Source organism: Falco cherrug, chromosome 4 (assembly GCF_023634085.1).
Source record: "Falco cherrug isolate bFalChe1 chromosome 4, bFalChe1.pri, whole genome shotgun sequence".
Taxonomy (NCBI): Eukaryota; Metazoa; Chordata; class Aves; order Falconiformes; family Falconidae; genus Falco; species Falco cherrug.
The window spans coordinates 36,531,625-36,549,678 of record NC_073700.1 but is presented as its reverse complement, the minus strand read 5'-3'; the positions used below and the strand labels follow the sequence as shown (position 1 = coordinate 36,549,678).

The window sequence follows — 18,054 nt, the reverse complement described above, 5'->3', positions numbered from 1 at the left end:
GGGTGAAGAGGAGCACCTTGGTAGTATTTACATTTGGGAGGGATTTCTCCGATGCAGGCTGCTAGGTTGGTGTTTTCTAGATAAATATAAACCTCAGATGTATAACCAAAGAGTAAGTGGAAAACCAAGGTAATTACTCACTGGTGTGTTCTGGATGAGGGGCAGATCTCTGAAACAGACATTGCCCTGTAGACCCTGGTGATACGAGGTTTCTGAATGACATCTAGTTCCTAAGAATTAGGAATGATATGTGGACCCACCTGGATGTCTCTTGTACAGTGCCAAGATGCTCATGGACTTTGGTTATGCTTATAGACTTACACTGGGTGCAAGAACATCTCTGAATCCTTTAATCCACCGTAAGTTTTGTTTGAGGAAAGAGGTTTTATGGGTGCACTTTACACTTGATACTCTTTGTCCCTTTGTACATTAGAAAGCAGAGCAGGCAAACTGCGATTGAAGTAGTACAAGGCTTCCTGGGTCATATTTGTTCTTAAAAACCTGGTTTGATTTTTTTTTTTCTGTACATATTAGGAAAGTAACTCCTGAAACAAGAATATGAAGTAGAGGTGGGAAGTGTGCTTTTCACATGTAGCAGCCTAAGTGAAAAGGCCCAACTTAGTCTTGATGCTAAAATCAGCAAATTTGCAGGGAGATGATCTGAATGGCCATATGAGAACGTGGGTACCATTTGGACTGACAGTGCAGAAACTATATGCAAAATGTGTATCATATGTAGTGGTAACACAGTTTGAAAAAATAGTAATTTCCAATATAAATGCACAGATGCAATGTAAAAACCCTTGACTTCCACAGTGCGATATACAGCAGGGTATTTTAAGATAAGCATACAGAGGCCAGTCTAATTAAAGGAAGATCTTAATAAAATTCCAGATTTTTATTTTTAAAAAAAATGGCTGCAAAGGGTTAAGTCACCATATTTTTCAGTCTTCTCTCTCATCCTTTTTTTTTGTGTGCTTGTGTTGTGGAGTTATTCTTAGAACAAGAGAACAAGACTTCCAGATTAGTGCTGTGAAACAGCATCACAGCTCCAAGGCTGAGGGGCTCAGAGCAGCCTCTGAGCAGAATTGGATCCTTCTAGTGTTTGCACAGGAGGGGAGAGGCAAATAGTAAAGATTAAACCTGGGTCTAGATGTGCAGATGCTGAATGTCACTGCACCCAATTGCAACTCATTATCACATATAACTATCAACGTTAATTTTGTCATCTCCCTGCAGGCAGTAATTAGAGGGAGCTGCCATGAAGAATGGGGAGATCTCATTTGGGTCTGGGAGTGATCACCACATTGGTCAAGACGTTAATTGGCCGACGGTGAAACATTGCTGCTTTAATTGACAAACAAGGGTCACAGTATAAAATCCTGACAGAGCCTTGAAAGCCTCATGTTTTTCAAGAGGTGATACTACAAGAAATGGGGCTGTAATGTCTGTAAAACTGAGAGCCATTTGTGTGCATTTCACACTGGGAATCCATCTCCTATGTTAATCTGTCAGCTTATGATTTTTGAATTCTTGGGTCTTGTCGTCCTGTTATTTGGAAGTGGGGAGACCACGCCTGTTTCTACTGTGTTGTCAACCTGGACACGTGCCTGGCTAGCTTCTGCATATGGTGGTATGGGGATGTAGGTCTCCTGCGCTGGCAAAGTGAGACCATCCCAGCTTGGTATCCGCTTTGCTTCTGCAGTTTAGTGTCAAAACCACTTTGCTGTTCTCTCGTCCGGGTTGTGTTAATGGCTTATAGGAATGACACCATCCAAGACCTCTAAGAGGCCACTTCAGATCCTCCCAAGCAATATCCATGTTGCTTTCTAGGCTTGGGAAACGCTGGCCTGGCTTCCTGCAAGTGCCAAAGCCCTTCAGCTTCCACCGTAGTCAGTGTGAGCTGCAGGTGCTTTTTGCTTATGATAAGGCCACCTTTCCTGGGGTGCCTGATGACGGGCTCACATACTGATGTGACTTGTGAAGAACAGTGTTTACTAGTGAAAGAGGAAGGATATTGGTCCTTTCACAGGTGGGATTTGCTTGCTGAGTTCAGCACGAGAACTCACTGCTTCATTGTGGTTGCGGTGCCTAGTGTCACCAGCAAGTGCTGGACACGTAGCAGGTACAGCGAGCAAGACTCATTCTCCATAATGCTTTAAGGCAGCCATACACCAACAAATGGGAAATTAATTGAAATGTATAGCTGTGCTTTTCCCTTTTTGTTCTTCCCTCACCCTGGAATTGCTGTAGTGCCCCCAAGATGAAATGTCTGAATCTGGGCAGTCCTCAGCAGCTGCCACACCGAGCACGACTGGAACCAAGTCCAACACTCCCACGTCATCTGTGCCCTCTGCTGCCGTCACACCCTTGAATGAGAGTATCCAGCCCATCAGTGAATACAACGGCACGACCAAGAGCAATAAGAGAGCACGAGAAAAGCGGAACAGCCGGAACATGGAAGTCCAGGTCACGCAGGAGATGAGGAATGTTAGCATAGGTATGGAAACTGGAGCTTGGGTACCTGGTCGTTAAAATAATGGACTTGCCAGTGCTTGTGTTCCCCTTACAGAAAGAGGCTGGGAGACTGAGGGGTAATCAGCTTGATAAGTATCGGATTTGAGGAAGCCTTACTTAGAAAGATACGTGAACGAGACGGCTAATTGGATGTTAGCAGTTTTCTGGGTAGCAAATAAAAAAAAAGCAGGAATATGAATAGTTTCACCAGTATGAAGGGTGGGAGAAGGCTACTGAGTTCAGTCCCTTGCAGTGGCATTCATCGACATCATAGAATATCTTTCATGAATGTTCAGGTCCCATCTTGGTCTAACTGAACTTTTGGAAAGCTGTTTCTAGACCTCATCAATATATGATAGTTAAAAGCTCCCATTTAGTTTTCTCTCTGGATTTATTTGTAAGTGTTTTATATCCAGTTGTGGATATGCCAGATTTGTCAGGTTAAGTAATAGTTTTCCCTTCTGTGTGTTTATCCCATGCCCTGATGTGTTTAGAAAGAGCAATTATATCCAGCTGTTTTTCTCAGCTAAATAAGGTGTTTTCTTTTAGTCCATTTCTCATACAAGAAACCTCCCAAGTCTTTGGAAGTTAGATTTTTTTTTTTCTTTCCACTTCCCACAGTCCTTTAGTAGTTTGAATTCATTAATTCTTTTCAGGCAAGCCATCGCCTAGGCCTTTAGCACCAGGCTGTGTAAATAAAGAAAATGATGTAATAACATGATAAAAGCCCCTTTCTGTGCTTTTTAATATAGCAGTGCCAGTGCAGTGTCTGAGTGACTTCCAGCCTGTGTTGTGTTTAGACTTGCAGCAGCCTTCAGAAATGAGAAGTGGTCTGTTGGCAAAAGGACTGTAAAACTAGCTGAAGATCATAAGGAAAATCCGTGCATGAGCACAGGGATGAACTTAGTCTCCGAGGTTAGCACCTGAACCAGATTATGATTTTTTTTTCCCTAAGTAATGTAGAGGGCATCCTGCTGCTAACATTCACAAGTGGGTTCCTAACAAATTAAGACTATAATACAACGTGTTACATCTTCTATGGCAGCATTTGAATGAGAATTGTTGGGACTGAGTCCCATTCTCTATTTATGTTAGCAGCTGAGGGGGTCCTGGGGTCACGGATGTCAGTCTGCCAGAAGCAGTGTAGTTCTCCATAAAATGTGCTGCTTCTGCATAGTCAAATGTTAAAACTCTGATCTGTTTGATGATCCTGGCCAAGGCAAGTTAGCATTGGTATCAGAAATTGAGCACAGATGTCAGCAGTTTGAATGCCCTGTAAAGACTTTTCCTTATTTTTACAGTTGCTGCTTTACAAGCTTGTTTATCATCTGTAGCTTTCTTGGGTCAAAGTCTGCCCTCTTCTATCTGTGTGCAACTAGGAAGTCGTGCATGTGAAAGCTTCTTTTTTCTTGGTTGGAAGTACAATATTGTAGAATCTGCTCGAGGCAGATAGATCTTTCCTGTGTGCTTTGCACATCGAACCTTTCAGCTGTTTGTTGCATGTAATGCAAAATAGGGTCTCCATGCTGAGGAGCAACATGGATACTTGAATTTTACTTAGGTATTTTATGCATCTATAATTAAAGGATCTGTCAGTGATGTGCATGCCTTAGAGCTGAACTACCAAAAAAAAGGTGCTTGAAGGTATTTGCAGAAAAGCTTCCCAACTTGAAAGAATGAAGAAAAGGAAGCCTCTGCTTCTGTGAGCTTGAGAACCACTGGTGTATGGATGCCTACTTTGGCAACAGATACACATTACGCTTTGTCTTCAGACTTGGCATTTGTTGCCAGCTGGTGCACAATGCCAGCCTAAAAGAATAAAATCAACACTCAAATTGTCATGAGCTTTGTATGTTTGGCTACTGAGGCTGTTTGGAAAGGTCAAAAATTTCGCATCTAACATCGTTGAGGGATTAATGTAGTTTACAAATGAGGTCTTTAATCCTTCAAGAATTTCTTGTGTGAACAGACATTGTGTTCATATTGCTTGTTGATAGAATAGGTGCAAATCTGAGCTTTTGAACAGCTGGCTTCAGGCTGTGGATTATACAGAAACCAGAGCAGATTTTATGTATCAGTTTTTAGGTGAAATTTCACTGTAGTGGTTATCTAAACTAATGTAGACTTGAGAATTTGTACTGAAAACTTATTTCTGTTAAAACTGAATAGTGCCAATTCGTAACTACAGCAGTCTCTGTGGAGCTATACAGAAACCCACTGTGTTGTCTTAGATCTCAGCTAAAGCTGCATGGTGATTGAAGAGTTTGTGCTGACAGATAAAAAGTTTATGTGGAGTTTATTTTAATGAATGACGTGTTGTTTCTGGTTATCACATTTTAATGAGGATTCAGGCCAATGACTTTGGTGACACTCTGGTGTGGGAGAGGGGAGGGGATGCTTACAGTCTCCCTGCTCTGGAGTTGTGAGGACACCTTCCCAGCAGTGGTGCATTTGTGACTCTTGATGATCAGCCACTTTCTGTTCCTATTTTAAGACTTTGAACATGATACCATGAAGTTTTGAAACCTCAGTATTCAAAAGCCACAAAAATCCCTTCAAGGAACACAATCCTCTGAAAGTCCTGATCCTGTAGATCACATGTATTGTCTTACCTAGGAATGGGCAGCAGTGATGAGTGGTCCGATGTTCAGGACATCATAGACTCTACTCCAGAGCTGGACATGTGTCAAGACCCCCGCCTGGAACGCACTGGTAACAGGTACTGATTGTGCCTTTCCACTGTGTGCTCTTTTGCTTGGTTTTATGAGTGAGCAGTGGGTGCTGTGGCTCGCACTGAGTTCAAGATGCAGCTGTTTGAGAAAGTCCATAGGTTCTGCATAGTGTGAGCATGAGGGGTCCTGACCTTCTTTTTAGCTCCCCAGAGAAGGCTGGTAATCTGCAGCAGTGGCTGGCCAGCTGACCCAGGGCTGGGCTTGTCTGCCTTGCTCGATCAGGGAGGATAGAGATGGAGCAACAAAAGGTTTAAGACAGGCAAAGAGGACATGGGCTTAAGCTATCGGGAAGAGAGAAAAGATGCATTTGTCTAATAGATCAGTTCTGGATTCAGGTTTAAAACCTCAGGCTTTTTCCAGTTTTACTTTTTTCAAGTATTTGAAGAGCAGAAGCAGGGCTGCTCCATGAGGGCAGACAAGCAGGAGTAACCCCAGCAATCCCAGTCTTGCAGGTTCCAAGCAGAGAGGGCACGGCACTGATAATGAGCTCCACCAGCAGCCCCACACAAGGCGAGGGGATGAGTTAGGTCCTGGTGCTACCCAGGAGCAGCCGGATAGAGGGCTGAAGACAGGTACACCTATAGTGTAGCTCAGAGAAGGACTGAAGGTGCAGGCCAGAGGTTAAGGGTGCCCTTGGACCAGTGGGTGGGTGCGGGTCCCAGGTGAGGTTGGTCAGGGCAGTTTTGACCCATTGATGCACTCAGAACCTCAACAGAGTTCTCTAAATTGGCAGACTTTTACTGAACTATTCTGCTGCTCTGGTTCCTATCCATCACCTGTTTTGTTCTAAATAAGAGGATCCCTAAAGGCTATTGATTTTGGCACCATGTTGCTGTGAGGCATGTGTTAGTCTGGAAGTATTAGTACCTGGATTCATTTTTACTAAGCTTGGGTAGTTAATTTTACAGGGTTCGGTAACTTTTACCCTCTTCCAGTGGGTAATTTGGCACTATACCAGCAAAAATAACCCCCTAGCTCTTACAGGGTTGCAAAAGATAGTACCCTAACAAAGTTAAGGCAAGATTTTCTCACAGTCCAAATCTGTAGTGGGTTTGCCCCGTTGAGCACCCTCATCGAGGTTATGAGCAGCCATAACAGATGCATTTCTCAGCTGTGAAACCACGTACAGTTAAGCTCCCCTCGGAGTATGTAGGATGCATGGACAATTTTTAGGGTCAGGTAGAGGAGGAATCTAGATAGCCGAAACAGCTCTGTGTGGGGAATACAAAAGTGACTTGTGAGGTCAGATCAAAAATTGGTCAAACCCAAGGAAAAGAAGAGGATGGAGAGGGCTGCTGCATTGGGAGCTCTTCAGGCAACGATCTCAGATCCAGGTCGTGAGACCGGAAGCTACAGGAGATGCAAGCTAACTCGAGCTGCTGAACAGGATGGTTGCTGCTTTAAAAGCAGAATGCTTTTGAGTTACGTACAGCTTCTGAAAGCTGCATGCTGAAGAGGCAGGTTCAAGCTGAATTAGGTCTTTAGGTCAGATGCCAAGTCACTTGTCCCTTGTGCTGTCCGTTACACTGTGTGAGCTGATTAGTTCTGGTGCAGTCCCGGCACCTATTTGTAATCCTCAGTGCTGTCAGATGTCTGGGTACTGTAATTTTTCTGTAACTGAAACACACCCACCATTTTTTTTCCCTTTTCTCTATAATATCAGAGACAGCTACCGCACCCCATTTGTAACCTCTAGGGTTTATAACTGAGACTTGATTTATCTGAGAACAAAGCCACACAACTTGAGTTAGTACTGACCTTCCTGTTAGATTGCTGGGAAAATTGCACAGCTCTTCATGCTGGCTGATTCCCCTCATACAAGGCAGGACACTTAGAAAGTGTTTATACCCACATCTAAGACCATTTTCTAGAGTAGGCAACGACAATCCCAGAGGTTAGCGGTGAACAGATGGTATGTGCTCTCAGGGTTTTGATGGCAGTGGTCTGGGATGCTCGGTATTTTGGAGAGAAACGTTCTAGCTTAAATGATGTTGCCAAGTAACAAGAGTCTTTTTTTTTTTTTTTTTTCTTCCAACAACAGCCCAACACAGGGGATTGTGAACAAAGCATTTGGCATCAACACAGACTCTCTGTATCATGAACTTTCCACAGCAGGTTCTGAGGTTATCGGAGATGTTGATGAAGGAGCAGATCTGCTAGGTAAAAACTTATTTAGAACCATTCTGTATTCTTTGGTACAATGACAATGATATTAAGCTTCTAGGAGCACTTAAATTGTGTCTCTCTCTTCTCCCGCCCTCTCCCCGAAACTTGGATATTTAGAAATTGAGACATTACGTGACTGAAATATATAGCTGCAGTACAGTGATGGGTAACTTGTGTTTGGGTTGTCTTTATGTGCGTGTTATTTTTCTATAGGATTCTCCCACATGGTTTGAAGACAAAATTCAGCTTCCTGTCCAACCCCGGCTCCCCTGTAATTTTACTTGGAATAGAGTTCACTTGAAATTTGCAAGAAAGTAACTCCTTTTGTTTGTTAAGTTTTCGAAGTTTAAATGGCATGGAAATATTATGGTCTGTATTCCAGTTTTTACCCTTTTATAGTCAGGCTAAGAGCTGTAGTAACTAACTACTCAGGCTGATTTAGAAGGAGCTTGTAATACCTAAAGTCTGGTTATATTCCATATTTCTGACTAGGACTTTGAAGCAGTCAGAGATGTAGCTTTGCCTCAGGTGGTGGTCTGAGCCCTTCCTTGCCGTTCTTTTTAGTGTGACTGGAATGTAAGAACAAGATCCAGACTGTCATCAGAATGCTTGCAATACCTTTTTGATACGGATAGTTTTGGGGTTTTTTTGGAAGCATGGTGCTAGCCCAGCAACGTGCAAGAGAGCTCTCATGCATGGATTGATGACCATTGCCAGAAGTGTTAAAACATTTATTGTTTCACCTCCAACTTGAGATTGCTGGAAGAAAGAAGTCTACAGAAGATTCAGGATGAATGCACAGGCTTTCTCTGCCTGCAGTTGGACCCAATGTGCGGTACTTAAAAAATTAAGAATTTAGAAGGGGAAGCAAGATTTCCAGGTTTGAGAATCACCTGGATGTTAACAGTCATTGCAGAAGGGCTGGGAATGCCTGCTTAAAGTGAAGATGACAGTAGGAACTGCATGTGATGGTTAAAGCTTCGTCTATGTGCTGTGAAATGAATTTTGGTCAGCCAGCCCCCGTGTGTTATTGGGAGCTCTCTTCCTAGCAGAGTCAAAGCATTAAAAACACTGACAGTCTTGCCATTAGCCATTTCATCTTGGTCCTCAGGTACTTCCTTATCCAGGAGAGCGTATGGTATATGGCTGTCTTCCACGAATCCCTGTGCCAACTGCTGCTTTCCTTCTCTCCCCAAAATGGCTGGGGCATCAGGGATTGTCGGCTTCTAAGAGTTAGTATTCAGAAAAGTGATTTGCTTGGTGTATGAACTGCTTTGGACAACTTGTTTCCCACTTCTGGAAGCCTGCCTTCTGGAGACCTTTGGATTATTACCCTGTAGCCTTGACCCAGTGATCCGTGAGAAATGCAGACTGTTGTTTTCAAAAGGCCAAAGATTTTAGTTGCCCAAACCTTGCAAGGCTGATCACCACAGCTTCAGTTAAGTCAGAGGTGCTTCACCTCCTCCAGTACGTAAGGCTGCCCAAAGACCAGGGATTGATTTTGGGCTGTGAATCATCCGTTGTTTGGCAGTTATGATTTGTAATAACCGCGTCCAGAGGCTCTGCTGAACAGTGCCCATGTAAGTGTGGCTTATGAAGAGTATGTTTCTGTGCTGGGATAACTTTCTGGTTTGAGCAGAGCAGCAAAACTCTTGCAGGCGATGGCACAGTGGGCTAGCAGAATACGAGGGCTTCTCCTGGTTCCTTTACAAACCTGGGAGATAGGCTGGGATGAAATCGGATAGTTCTGAAACATTAATCTAATCAGTCCTTTCGTTGAGTCCTGGCTACTGACTGTCCATATAAAAGTGTTATTTAAAATGAACGCACATGTTGGCAGGATTGTACGAAGGGAGGAGGGCAGAGAGATCTTAGAGGTCACATCTCTAACCAAGAAATGAGATTTGTACTTCCCTCCCCGCCCCCCCCCCTCCCCCCCCCAGCCTCGGCTTTGCATTATAGAAAGCACTAAGAAAGTCTGGTAAAGGTGGAAGCAAAAGACTAGGTCTTAGTACTGACAAATAGGTCAACATGATTCAAAATTTTCAAAATTTTGCCTTTTTTGTTAGATAAATTGTTCTGTCTTCCTGCTATACCTTTTGAGTCTGAAGAGCCACAGAGGAAATTGTGCTTTATGGGTGTGATGTAAGAAACAAGAGCCACAAGCTGAAAGAGTGCTCTATCTGGGTTGTATTTGGAGCTCGCTTCTCACTGTAAATCAAAAGAATTAATTAGGTGAAGTTTTACCTAAGTGAAATTTGAATACTTCCAGTCTCTTTCAAAACTTGGCAATCAATCTTCAAAGAGCATTCTCTCTTTTTGGTCTGTTTCTTAAAGAAAGAGAAATCTCATTAAAGAGGACTTTAAAATAGAAGGATCTTACAGAAATTACCCTTGAACAGTAGCTGGCAGGCAAGTCTGTTTCTTGAATGGAAAATCTTACTCATTCCTTCTGGATATCTGCTAAGTGGCCAGCATCTCTTGGTACAAAATTGGCACTCTTCACTGCTATTTTTCAATACCAAATAATAAATATGTGGGTTGTGTCCTGCCCTGCCCCCCCCCATCCCAGCTCTAATGCTGCTTTACATACATGTTTCTATAGGAAGTATTCCAGAGAAAAATGTGGAAGTTAAACAGTTATTTACTAGTGGTAATTGTAGACCAAATTCCCTTTCTCTCAATACAGCTTTAGGAGCACTAGTTGGCTGTTCTCCTGCATGTTCACTTGTTAATTGCAGGTTCTGCCCTCCCAATCCTGGGTTGGCTCCCCCATCTCCCCCTTCCTGTTCTTCCCTATCCCAAGAGTTTCTGGATGCAAAGGAGCACTAGCAGTTTGGTTGTGCACTATCGGCAGGTCCTTCCTTTCAGTTTTAGGGTGCCCACTGTGTTTGCTGTGGAGTTTAAAACCTCCCTTCAAATAACAGGGGTTCTGTGATGAAGACAGAAATTCAGTCATATTAGCGGTAAGTTTATGCGTAGTTTTTTGTACAGAAGTTGAAATGGGATTATCAGAGTCCCAGAACTGCAATGAAAAAAAAAAGGGGGGGGGGGGGGGTGTTTATATGCAACTAACTGATTTTTGCAAGCTGTATTATCACTGAAGAGCACATGTTATCAGAAGATCTAGTTGCTAAAGTCACATGGGAGGGGGTATGAGAAGGTAGTAGGAACTAGCGGTTTTGCATTTAGTGGTACACAACTAAATAAAAAGAAAATAAAGGTTTATCTAGTCCAGGAAGATGTGATTGCCTGAGATTCACATCTGGAAAACTGGGGGTAGCTGAGGCATGTGGTTGCGGTTGTACCGCAGGTTACCTTCCCCTGATTTTTTTTAATGTCCTCTATGTAGAGTCATGCCATCTACAGTCATGGCAGGTCCTGTCCTTACTATTTCATGCCTTTTGACATTGAAATGGCTGAATCATTGTTAATTTTTTTTTTGAACAAAATTTTTATTTTGTTGGTTTCAGTCACTGATTGATCCTTTTTTCACTTCCTTTTTTCCCCTTGTCTCTCTGTGCTTCGCTGGACATGGCCCATAGGGGAGTTCTCAGGTGTGTATCTCCTCTGCTCAGTTTCTTTTCTTGGTTTTGTTTTTTTGTTTTTTTTTTCCTTGTTAAGGTGAAATGATGTGGTATACACGTGTGATACTCCCCTGCTCTTGTCCAAACACGGTTGGCTTTGCAGACTTCTCCCACCTTCGCCTTGCTTGGTTGCCTTGCACTGGTGGGGCCCTGGGCAGCAGGACGTCCCCGTGCTGTGCTCACAAGCCTGCTGCGTTTCAGTAAGCTTTTCTTGTGTGGCTTTCCACAGGTTTGCTCCACTGTGTTACACTGGCCTGTCACCCAAAGTCTTGGGGCCTCAGAGTGCTTTTTTTTCCTGTCAGGATGGGTGCTGTGCTTGAAGCAGGGCTTGGGTGGGCATGGTACTGAGTGAGATTCCCACTGTCCTCCCCGCGAACCACGCTGCGGGGATCCTTCCGTGCGCATGATGGCCGCTGTGGTTCATTGATGCACGTTGGCCGTCTTCTGGAATAGCTGCAGTGATGTTAAAGACACTTTTCTTGATGACTTAGAGTGGCAAAACCTGTCTTTCATGGAAGCTTTGCCTTTCTGGTAGGAGTTTGATACCTCTGTCTTCTGTTTTGAAGACTTGCTGCCTTAGGGCTGTGCTCTGTGGTCAGAAGGTTTCCATAAAATGCACATGGGCCCTGATGCAATTTAGATGAAGTCAAGGGGATCTCTTGACTTCAGTGCAAACTGGGTGAATTTTTCCCTGTAGTAAGGGCAGGTGACTTACACAGACATGATAGCTGTCCCCATTGCCTTGCCAGGCACCTCGTGGTGTTTGCGCTGTAAGGTCACAAAAGAAAGGGATGGCATCATCCTTTCTTTTAGTTCAAACTGTAAGCCACTTTTTTGTGGTCCTTTCTCAGAAAACCTCCCACTGAAGTTGAGTCGGAGTTTGTTGCAGTGTGGAGGTGGATTTGGGCCAGTGCAAAAGGGCCAGATGAGAGCTTTGATACACACCCCACCTTCTGTTTTCCCTCCTGCCCCTGTCCTCCCCTCACCCTGTTCATAACGTCTGTTGAACTACCTTTGTTGTGGGAATGGGAAACTCAGGCCTGTAGTCCAGGGGAGGTGATGAAGATGGAAGAAACAGATGAGCTCATCTCAGGCTTGTTCTGACACTCGAGTGTAAATACTCGTTAGGCCAGGCTGCAGCAGAGCAAGGTGTAGATTAGTTACTACTGAGCATCACATACACTGGCACCACACACAGGTACACGTGCTGATGAGCTGCTGTGTTTGCTATTTACAGATTGGTACTTAATGGCTGCTTTTTTTCTCTTCCTTTCTTCCCCTTTGTCCCCATCTCTTTCTGTTCCCTTTCTCGTATGGGATGGCTCTCATAGTACGGGATGATTTCTTTGGTAAGGCGAAGGCCTTTTTTCTTTTTTTCCCTTTCTTTTTTTTTTCCCTTTCTTTTTTTAAAAATGTGCATTTCTTACTAAATTTCTGCCATTCACTCAGCATCCCTCCATATGTCTTGCATTACCTTGGTTTGTTTTTTTGTGATGGTCGTATCACCTCTCCAAGAAGCAGGACGCAGCTGTGGTTTGGGGATTCTCCGTTTCTCTTGGTTGATTATCCACTTTGATGCTTCACACTATTTGCCTGGCTACAGGAGGTGCACAGTGTAGGATGGGCTCTGTCAGAGCTCTGTCCAGACCTCTTCCCTTTGCTCCACACCACAAAGGGGTGAAGAGAGTTTTTAGTTGCTCCACAGTGAGTTGTTTTTTTTTTTCCCCAGGAGCAGAGCTTTCCCATAACCTGCATAAGGTTGTCTCATAGTGTCCATCCTATGGCTCTGGAAGGCTTCATCCGTTTCTTTATTGCAAGCCTAGCCCTTCAGACCTCTGGGCTGTTAAAGCATTGGGCTGTCACTGTGCTGCACACAAATAAGGTAGAAGCTGTGGTGAGGATACTGATGGTTGAGACACACTATGACTTTTAGTTCTGGTGTGATAGCTCACCCTTTTCACCAGAGTTCCTTTCTCTCCCCAAAACAGACATGGAGAGGGATAGATGACTCAAGAATGGGAAGGAAAAAGATTTAGTCCAAAAAAACAGGATGAACTCTTTCCCTTGATGTCTCTTAGCACCTGTAACACCCTTGTGCCATTTTAATGCCTTACTGGCTAAGTATTTATTTGATGATTTGTAGAATCACTAAAAAGGAACAAGACAATAATTTAGTAAACAGCTGATTTCTTGATCTTCCAATGAACATAGGGCATACCACGAAAGAAAGAGCTATAGGTCACCTTACCAAACCAAAACCACACTTCTGTTCACACTGCAGGTAGTGTCTCTCACTTTTCTGTTGTTTGTAATATTCTTTGACACAGCATCCAAAGAACATGCTGCCTGAAACATCAAAGTGATTAATTATCTGTCTACTAATTTTTCAAACGTAATTTGAAAAAGCTGCTTCTTACTCATTCTTGCTGGGAATTTTCTTTTGCCATCATAATTCATCCCATTTAACTGTGGGAAGAGGATTTGTATGTTGGAGTGTTGTGATGTGTTCTCACTTCTTGTATGCTCCCATGTTTTTCTAACTTTCATTTACTTCAAGTTTGTGTTGTTTTTATTTTATTGCAAATATTAATTAATCAGCAAATAATGGATCATGAAAACTGTTGATGTCTTTGCTGTAAAGGAAGGTAGTTCAGAGGGCAGGACAAGGAGCGCTTCGGCACAAACACTGATGGGTGTGAGACTTCTTCATGTTCTGGGACCTGTGGTGAGAAATAAGCTGCAGCCCTGAGCACTGTCCCCCAGGAGGGAGAGGCCTCTCTGCTTCTAGTTCTCAGGTGGCCTGTATTCCCCGTTGTAAAACAGAAGCTGACCCTATGAGCCAGCAGGTCCCTGGCAGCAGGAAACAACCCAGATGTGCTTTTGGTCCCTAAATTCCTTTCTTTTTGGTTTTAAGAAATACTGAATTTCTTAATTAAGAAATACTGAAAAACCTCACTCCTAGCCTCAGGTTTTTCACAGTGCTTGCAACCCAGTCTGCATATTGCAGTTGTCACACGTTGATGACCAGGTGGAAGCGCAGCGTGTCTGATGTAGATGTTTTCTTGAGCATGGGTCATAAGTGATGGGACCGAGACTTCAGATTTTAAACATCTGTGAGAAAACTGTTAAATGTAGGTAGAGCAATAGATAGTCTAAAGTCCTATTACAGTTCCTCTAGTGGAACGCTGATAATGGGAAGCTTTTCATGTGCATGAAACTGGTCACAACCATGATCCCAAATCTGTACTGAGAAACAGAAAATTTGGCTTATACTAAGAGAGAAAATCACTGATGTGCAGATCTGGCCAGCAATTTGGACAGTGTTCTGCTGTCCTCTGTGAAAAACCCATAAACTTCTACCTTCTTTCTGTATGAGTGATGCTAAAAAATGGTTGCAATGGCTCATGGCTGAACCAGGAGTTACTGACTTGACTTCCCTAATTGGTGTTAGTGAAGCTTTCTTCTCCGTCCCTCTCAAGGGAGTCTGTGAAAGTTGGGGTGAGAAGCTAGGTCTGCATTTGGGCTCTTTACGGAAGGACACATGGGTGTCTTTGCTTGTGCTGCACGGTCTTTCAGCAAGAGGCACTCCGCTCTTCACAGCAGGACACCGAAGCCTAGGGAAGCCTAACAAAAGTGATTTCTCTTCTTCAAGCATGAGTCAGGCAGTGCCACGCACGCTTCGTATTTCTAGAAGAGCAGGTGAAAACTGCCTGGCCTTTCTTTTCAGGAATGGGCAAAGAAGTGGGGAATCTGCTGTTGGAGAACTCGCAGCTACTGGAGACCAAGTAAGGAACTGTTGCCTGCTCTGAACTGCTTGCCTAGTTATAAACGAGATGTCATCTCAAAGTAGGTCTTGGCCAGAACTCCTGCCGGTCAGGGGCTTGCTCATTTGTCTAACGGGTTCTCTTGAATACTCGGTCCTTGAATTGTAGAGGAGGAATTGCTTTTCTGTGTGACTTTCCAGTTTCTTTGCTGCAGGCACTTGGGTGAAATCTCTGGGCATGTGCTGGTAAGGTCTGATCCCAACTGAAATCAATGGCAAGCTTTTAATTAACTTCAGTGGGAATCTAGGTGTGGGTCTGAGCCTCTGTGAGGATATTGCTGTTTATAAGGTTTTATTTGCAAAGTTTGCTAATTGAAAAGAAAACTGCCTTACTGTTGAAAAGAATTTTCAAAGATCGATAGTTGGTAAGGGAGAAGTAGATGGTGTGATGGCCTTACTTTTTGAGAAAAGCTGGCAAACCAGGTACTAAAGCTAAGCAGCCAGGAAGAGGAAGGCAAAGTATTCCTAGGGGAGAGCTGGAGAGCTTGAAGGTGCTGATTTTAAAGGTATTGAGGTATTTCGGAGCAGATTGGAAATGCTTATTTATATTACCATCATCCACAAATATCCACAATTACAGATGACGCCAGTTCTGAAAGATGTGTTTCAGATCTTCATCCTGTTAAAAATAATTTGAGCCTTATGTAGGTGATAGGTTACCCTACACCTCTGTTCTGCAGCATTTTGCCATCTTCTTAAGAGGATGTTGGTCTGTCAGTCAGGGTGCAGGACTGGGCAAACCTCATCCCAAACAACTATGGTGATTTCTGTGTTCTTCTGCAGCTCCTTCCTGCCAAAATCTACTTCTCCATCAGTTATAGCTGGGCTGAATTGTATAAACACTTGTTTCAACTCTCCTTGTAGTACCTGTGACTTTAGTTTCAGGTCTCTCTTACGGATAGCTGCTGGTTTTGGGCGTTTTTGCTTATTGTCCCTTTCACACCCTTAAGAAATGCTTTGAACGTTGTGAAGAATGATTTGATTGCCAAGGTGGACCAGCTGTCTGGAGAGCAAGAAGTGCTGAAGGGCGAGCTTGAAGCAACGAAGCAGGCCAAAGCCAAAATGGAAACCAGAGTCAAGGAGCTGGAGGAGGAGCTGAAAAGGTGAGTGATTCACACCCTGTCCCAGGGACCTGGGAGGACACGAGTGATAAACCTGCCTCCTCTGTTTCCCTCTCGGAGGTTAGCACTGGAATTCAGAGGTGCCTTAAGAGCACTTCAAGGCTGATGGTAGGTGGAAGAGATTTTTAGTGTTACGTTGTTTTTATTGGTTTGAAATGGATTATTGAACCTTAGAAAACCTGCAGAATTTTCCTCCCCAGGACTAGGATTCTGCAGCAGCAACTGTACATCCAGGCTCCCCGGAGGAGAAGCATTCAGAGTTTCAATTTGCAAATATACACAGAAGGGGGGGGCGGGGAGGAAAGAATTTTGAAACCAGTAGTTTTGAATGAAGCTGTCAAGAGCTTGATCCTCGCAGCAGCCAAGATAGCTCTGGGAGGAATGAATGCCCATTCATTTAATGAAAGAGCTAATACAGATTGCCACAAACGATATTTACATGCCAGTATTGGTAATTGTTTCATTGTTCATATTAAGAATGAGAAGAAGAGGCAGAAGAGATTTTAAACTCCTATGCAGGATGCATTTGGAGCAATCTCACTTCTTATTTTCCACTCAAACTAGAGAAACCAAAGCCTGAACGTGTAGCAAAGCCTTTGACAACTTCACGTGCATAAAACTAAAGATGCCCCACAGGGCTTAAAGCAACATAATTACATTTTGACTAGCTGTACATTGCACTGTGGTATCTGAATTCAGAGGACAGTGCTTATTTTGCAGCTGGAATCTGGAATGTTGCCTCACTAATCTGAGCACAGAATGACCAAGAATAACACAGACTGGTCTCTTGTTTTTCAAAATATCTGAAATGAAAGTAGTCTCACAAGCAGAGGAAATAAGTGATTTTTAAAATGCCTTTTGAGCCTCAGAATATATATAATGTATAATGCAGTGGGAATGTGGACTTTTAATGGGCAAATGTGCCTTTTTAAGAGATGGGGACAGCATTTTTTTTCCACAGTGCCTTTGCTGTTACTAAAAGGGCTTGTAATTCAAATGGAACTGCATGAGTGCACCTCGGTATGGAGTTTAATGAAATTAAAAGCACTCGGTTAAGTCCTTCAGGTATTTCATTAACACTGATTTGGTGTTCTCTTCTTTACTGTTATGGCAAACTGTCCTTCATATTAGAAGCTTTTTTCACTGCCTTAAAACCAGAAGCAGCCCAGAAGAAGAACTTAAGCCAGCATTTTCAATGCTGATAATGGCTCAGTTTTTCCCACGGGTAAGATCTCACCAAACATTTGAACATCACGGCTCTGAAATAGAAAGCGGCTGGACTGTTCCAGTGGTCAGTATTTTGGTGCTTACATCAAATGTTCCAAAGGAATGGGGTGATGCTGGTGAAGCTCTTCAGAGTAACATGCTGCAAGAGACCAGAAAAACATCTCATGATTTGCTTAGCTCACAGTTTGAAAACGCTTCCTTGTGGTGTGGGCAGACAGACCTTCCCATACTACCAAAACACCTTGGGGCCAGCCATGGTATCACTTGGTGGTTTGATGCCTTTCTTCCTGTTTCCTAGAGTGAAATCTGAAGCGATTGTTGCCCGACGAGAACCCAAAGAGGAGGTGGAGGATGTAAGCAGCTATCTCTGTACAGAATTGGTATATTACATTACTAAAATGCCTGTGGGGAAAGGGGGTTTATATACTTACTCTGTATTACTGCAGGTCTGTCAGTCCAGAGATGTGTGCTGATCTGCCTTCATTAACAGTGATTGCAGATTGTTGTTGATGAGCATTGCTAACAAACAGATGCCATGAGATTACCTCTTTTTACAACTTCAAACCATAGTTCAGCTAAGATGAGCAGCTGACAGAACGGCAATACATACCATGCATGATGTGGCTTCTGCAGAACGGTGCTGGAGCAGTGCCCTGCTCCGCACCTTCTTGTTCTATCTGGTTCTCCCTGATTTTGAATTGAAGTGTCACGTGCAGTGTGGTTTCTCTCGGGGTCTTGTGATAGCCAGACTTCTCCAGAAGACCTTGTCTCCACAATGGCAGCGAAGCTGTAAGCCATCAGGCTGTTGTACACTGAAATCCAGGTTATACCACAGACAGCTTTGCCGCAGTAACTGCCGCCTTTTATTAGTTCTGTAATCT

The 18,054-nt window shown here is 43.5% G+C and overlaps 1 protein-coding gene across 37 annotated transcripts in view; it reads left to right on the top strand.

The window, feature by feature from the left end:
- MAPK8IP3 (mitogen-activated protein kinase 8 interacting protein 3) overlaps nt 1–18,054 on the top strand; it is a 70,746-nt gene that overhangs the window by 31,028 nt on the left and 21,664 nt on the right. For 18 of the 37 annotated variants that reach the window (XM_055706651.1, XM_055706645.1, XM_027810186.2 and 15 more), the window contains 8 exons: nt 2,254–2,500; nt 5,134–5,236; nt 7,291–7,409; nt 10,961–10,972; nt 12,334–12,351; nt 14,730–14,787; nt 15,776–15,928; nt 17,472–17,553. In XM_055706651.1, the coding sequence (XP_055562626.1) occupies nt 2,254–2,500; nt 5,134–5,236; nt 7,291–7,409; nt 10,961–10,972; nt 12,334–12,351; nt 14,730–14,787; nt 15,776–15,928; nt 17,472–17,553 (792 nt within the window). The remainder of the gene's footprint in view (nt 1–2,253; nt 2,501–5,133; nt 5,237–7,290; nt 7,410–10,960; nt 10,973–12,333; nt 12,352–14,729; nt 14,788–15,775; nt 15,929–17,471; nt 17,554–18,054) is intronic. The other 19 variants (XM_055706656.1, XM_027810181.2, XM_055706661.1 and 16 more) reach the window with 6 other exon arrangements.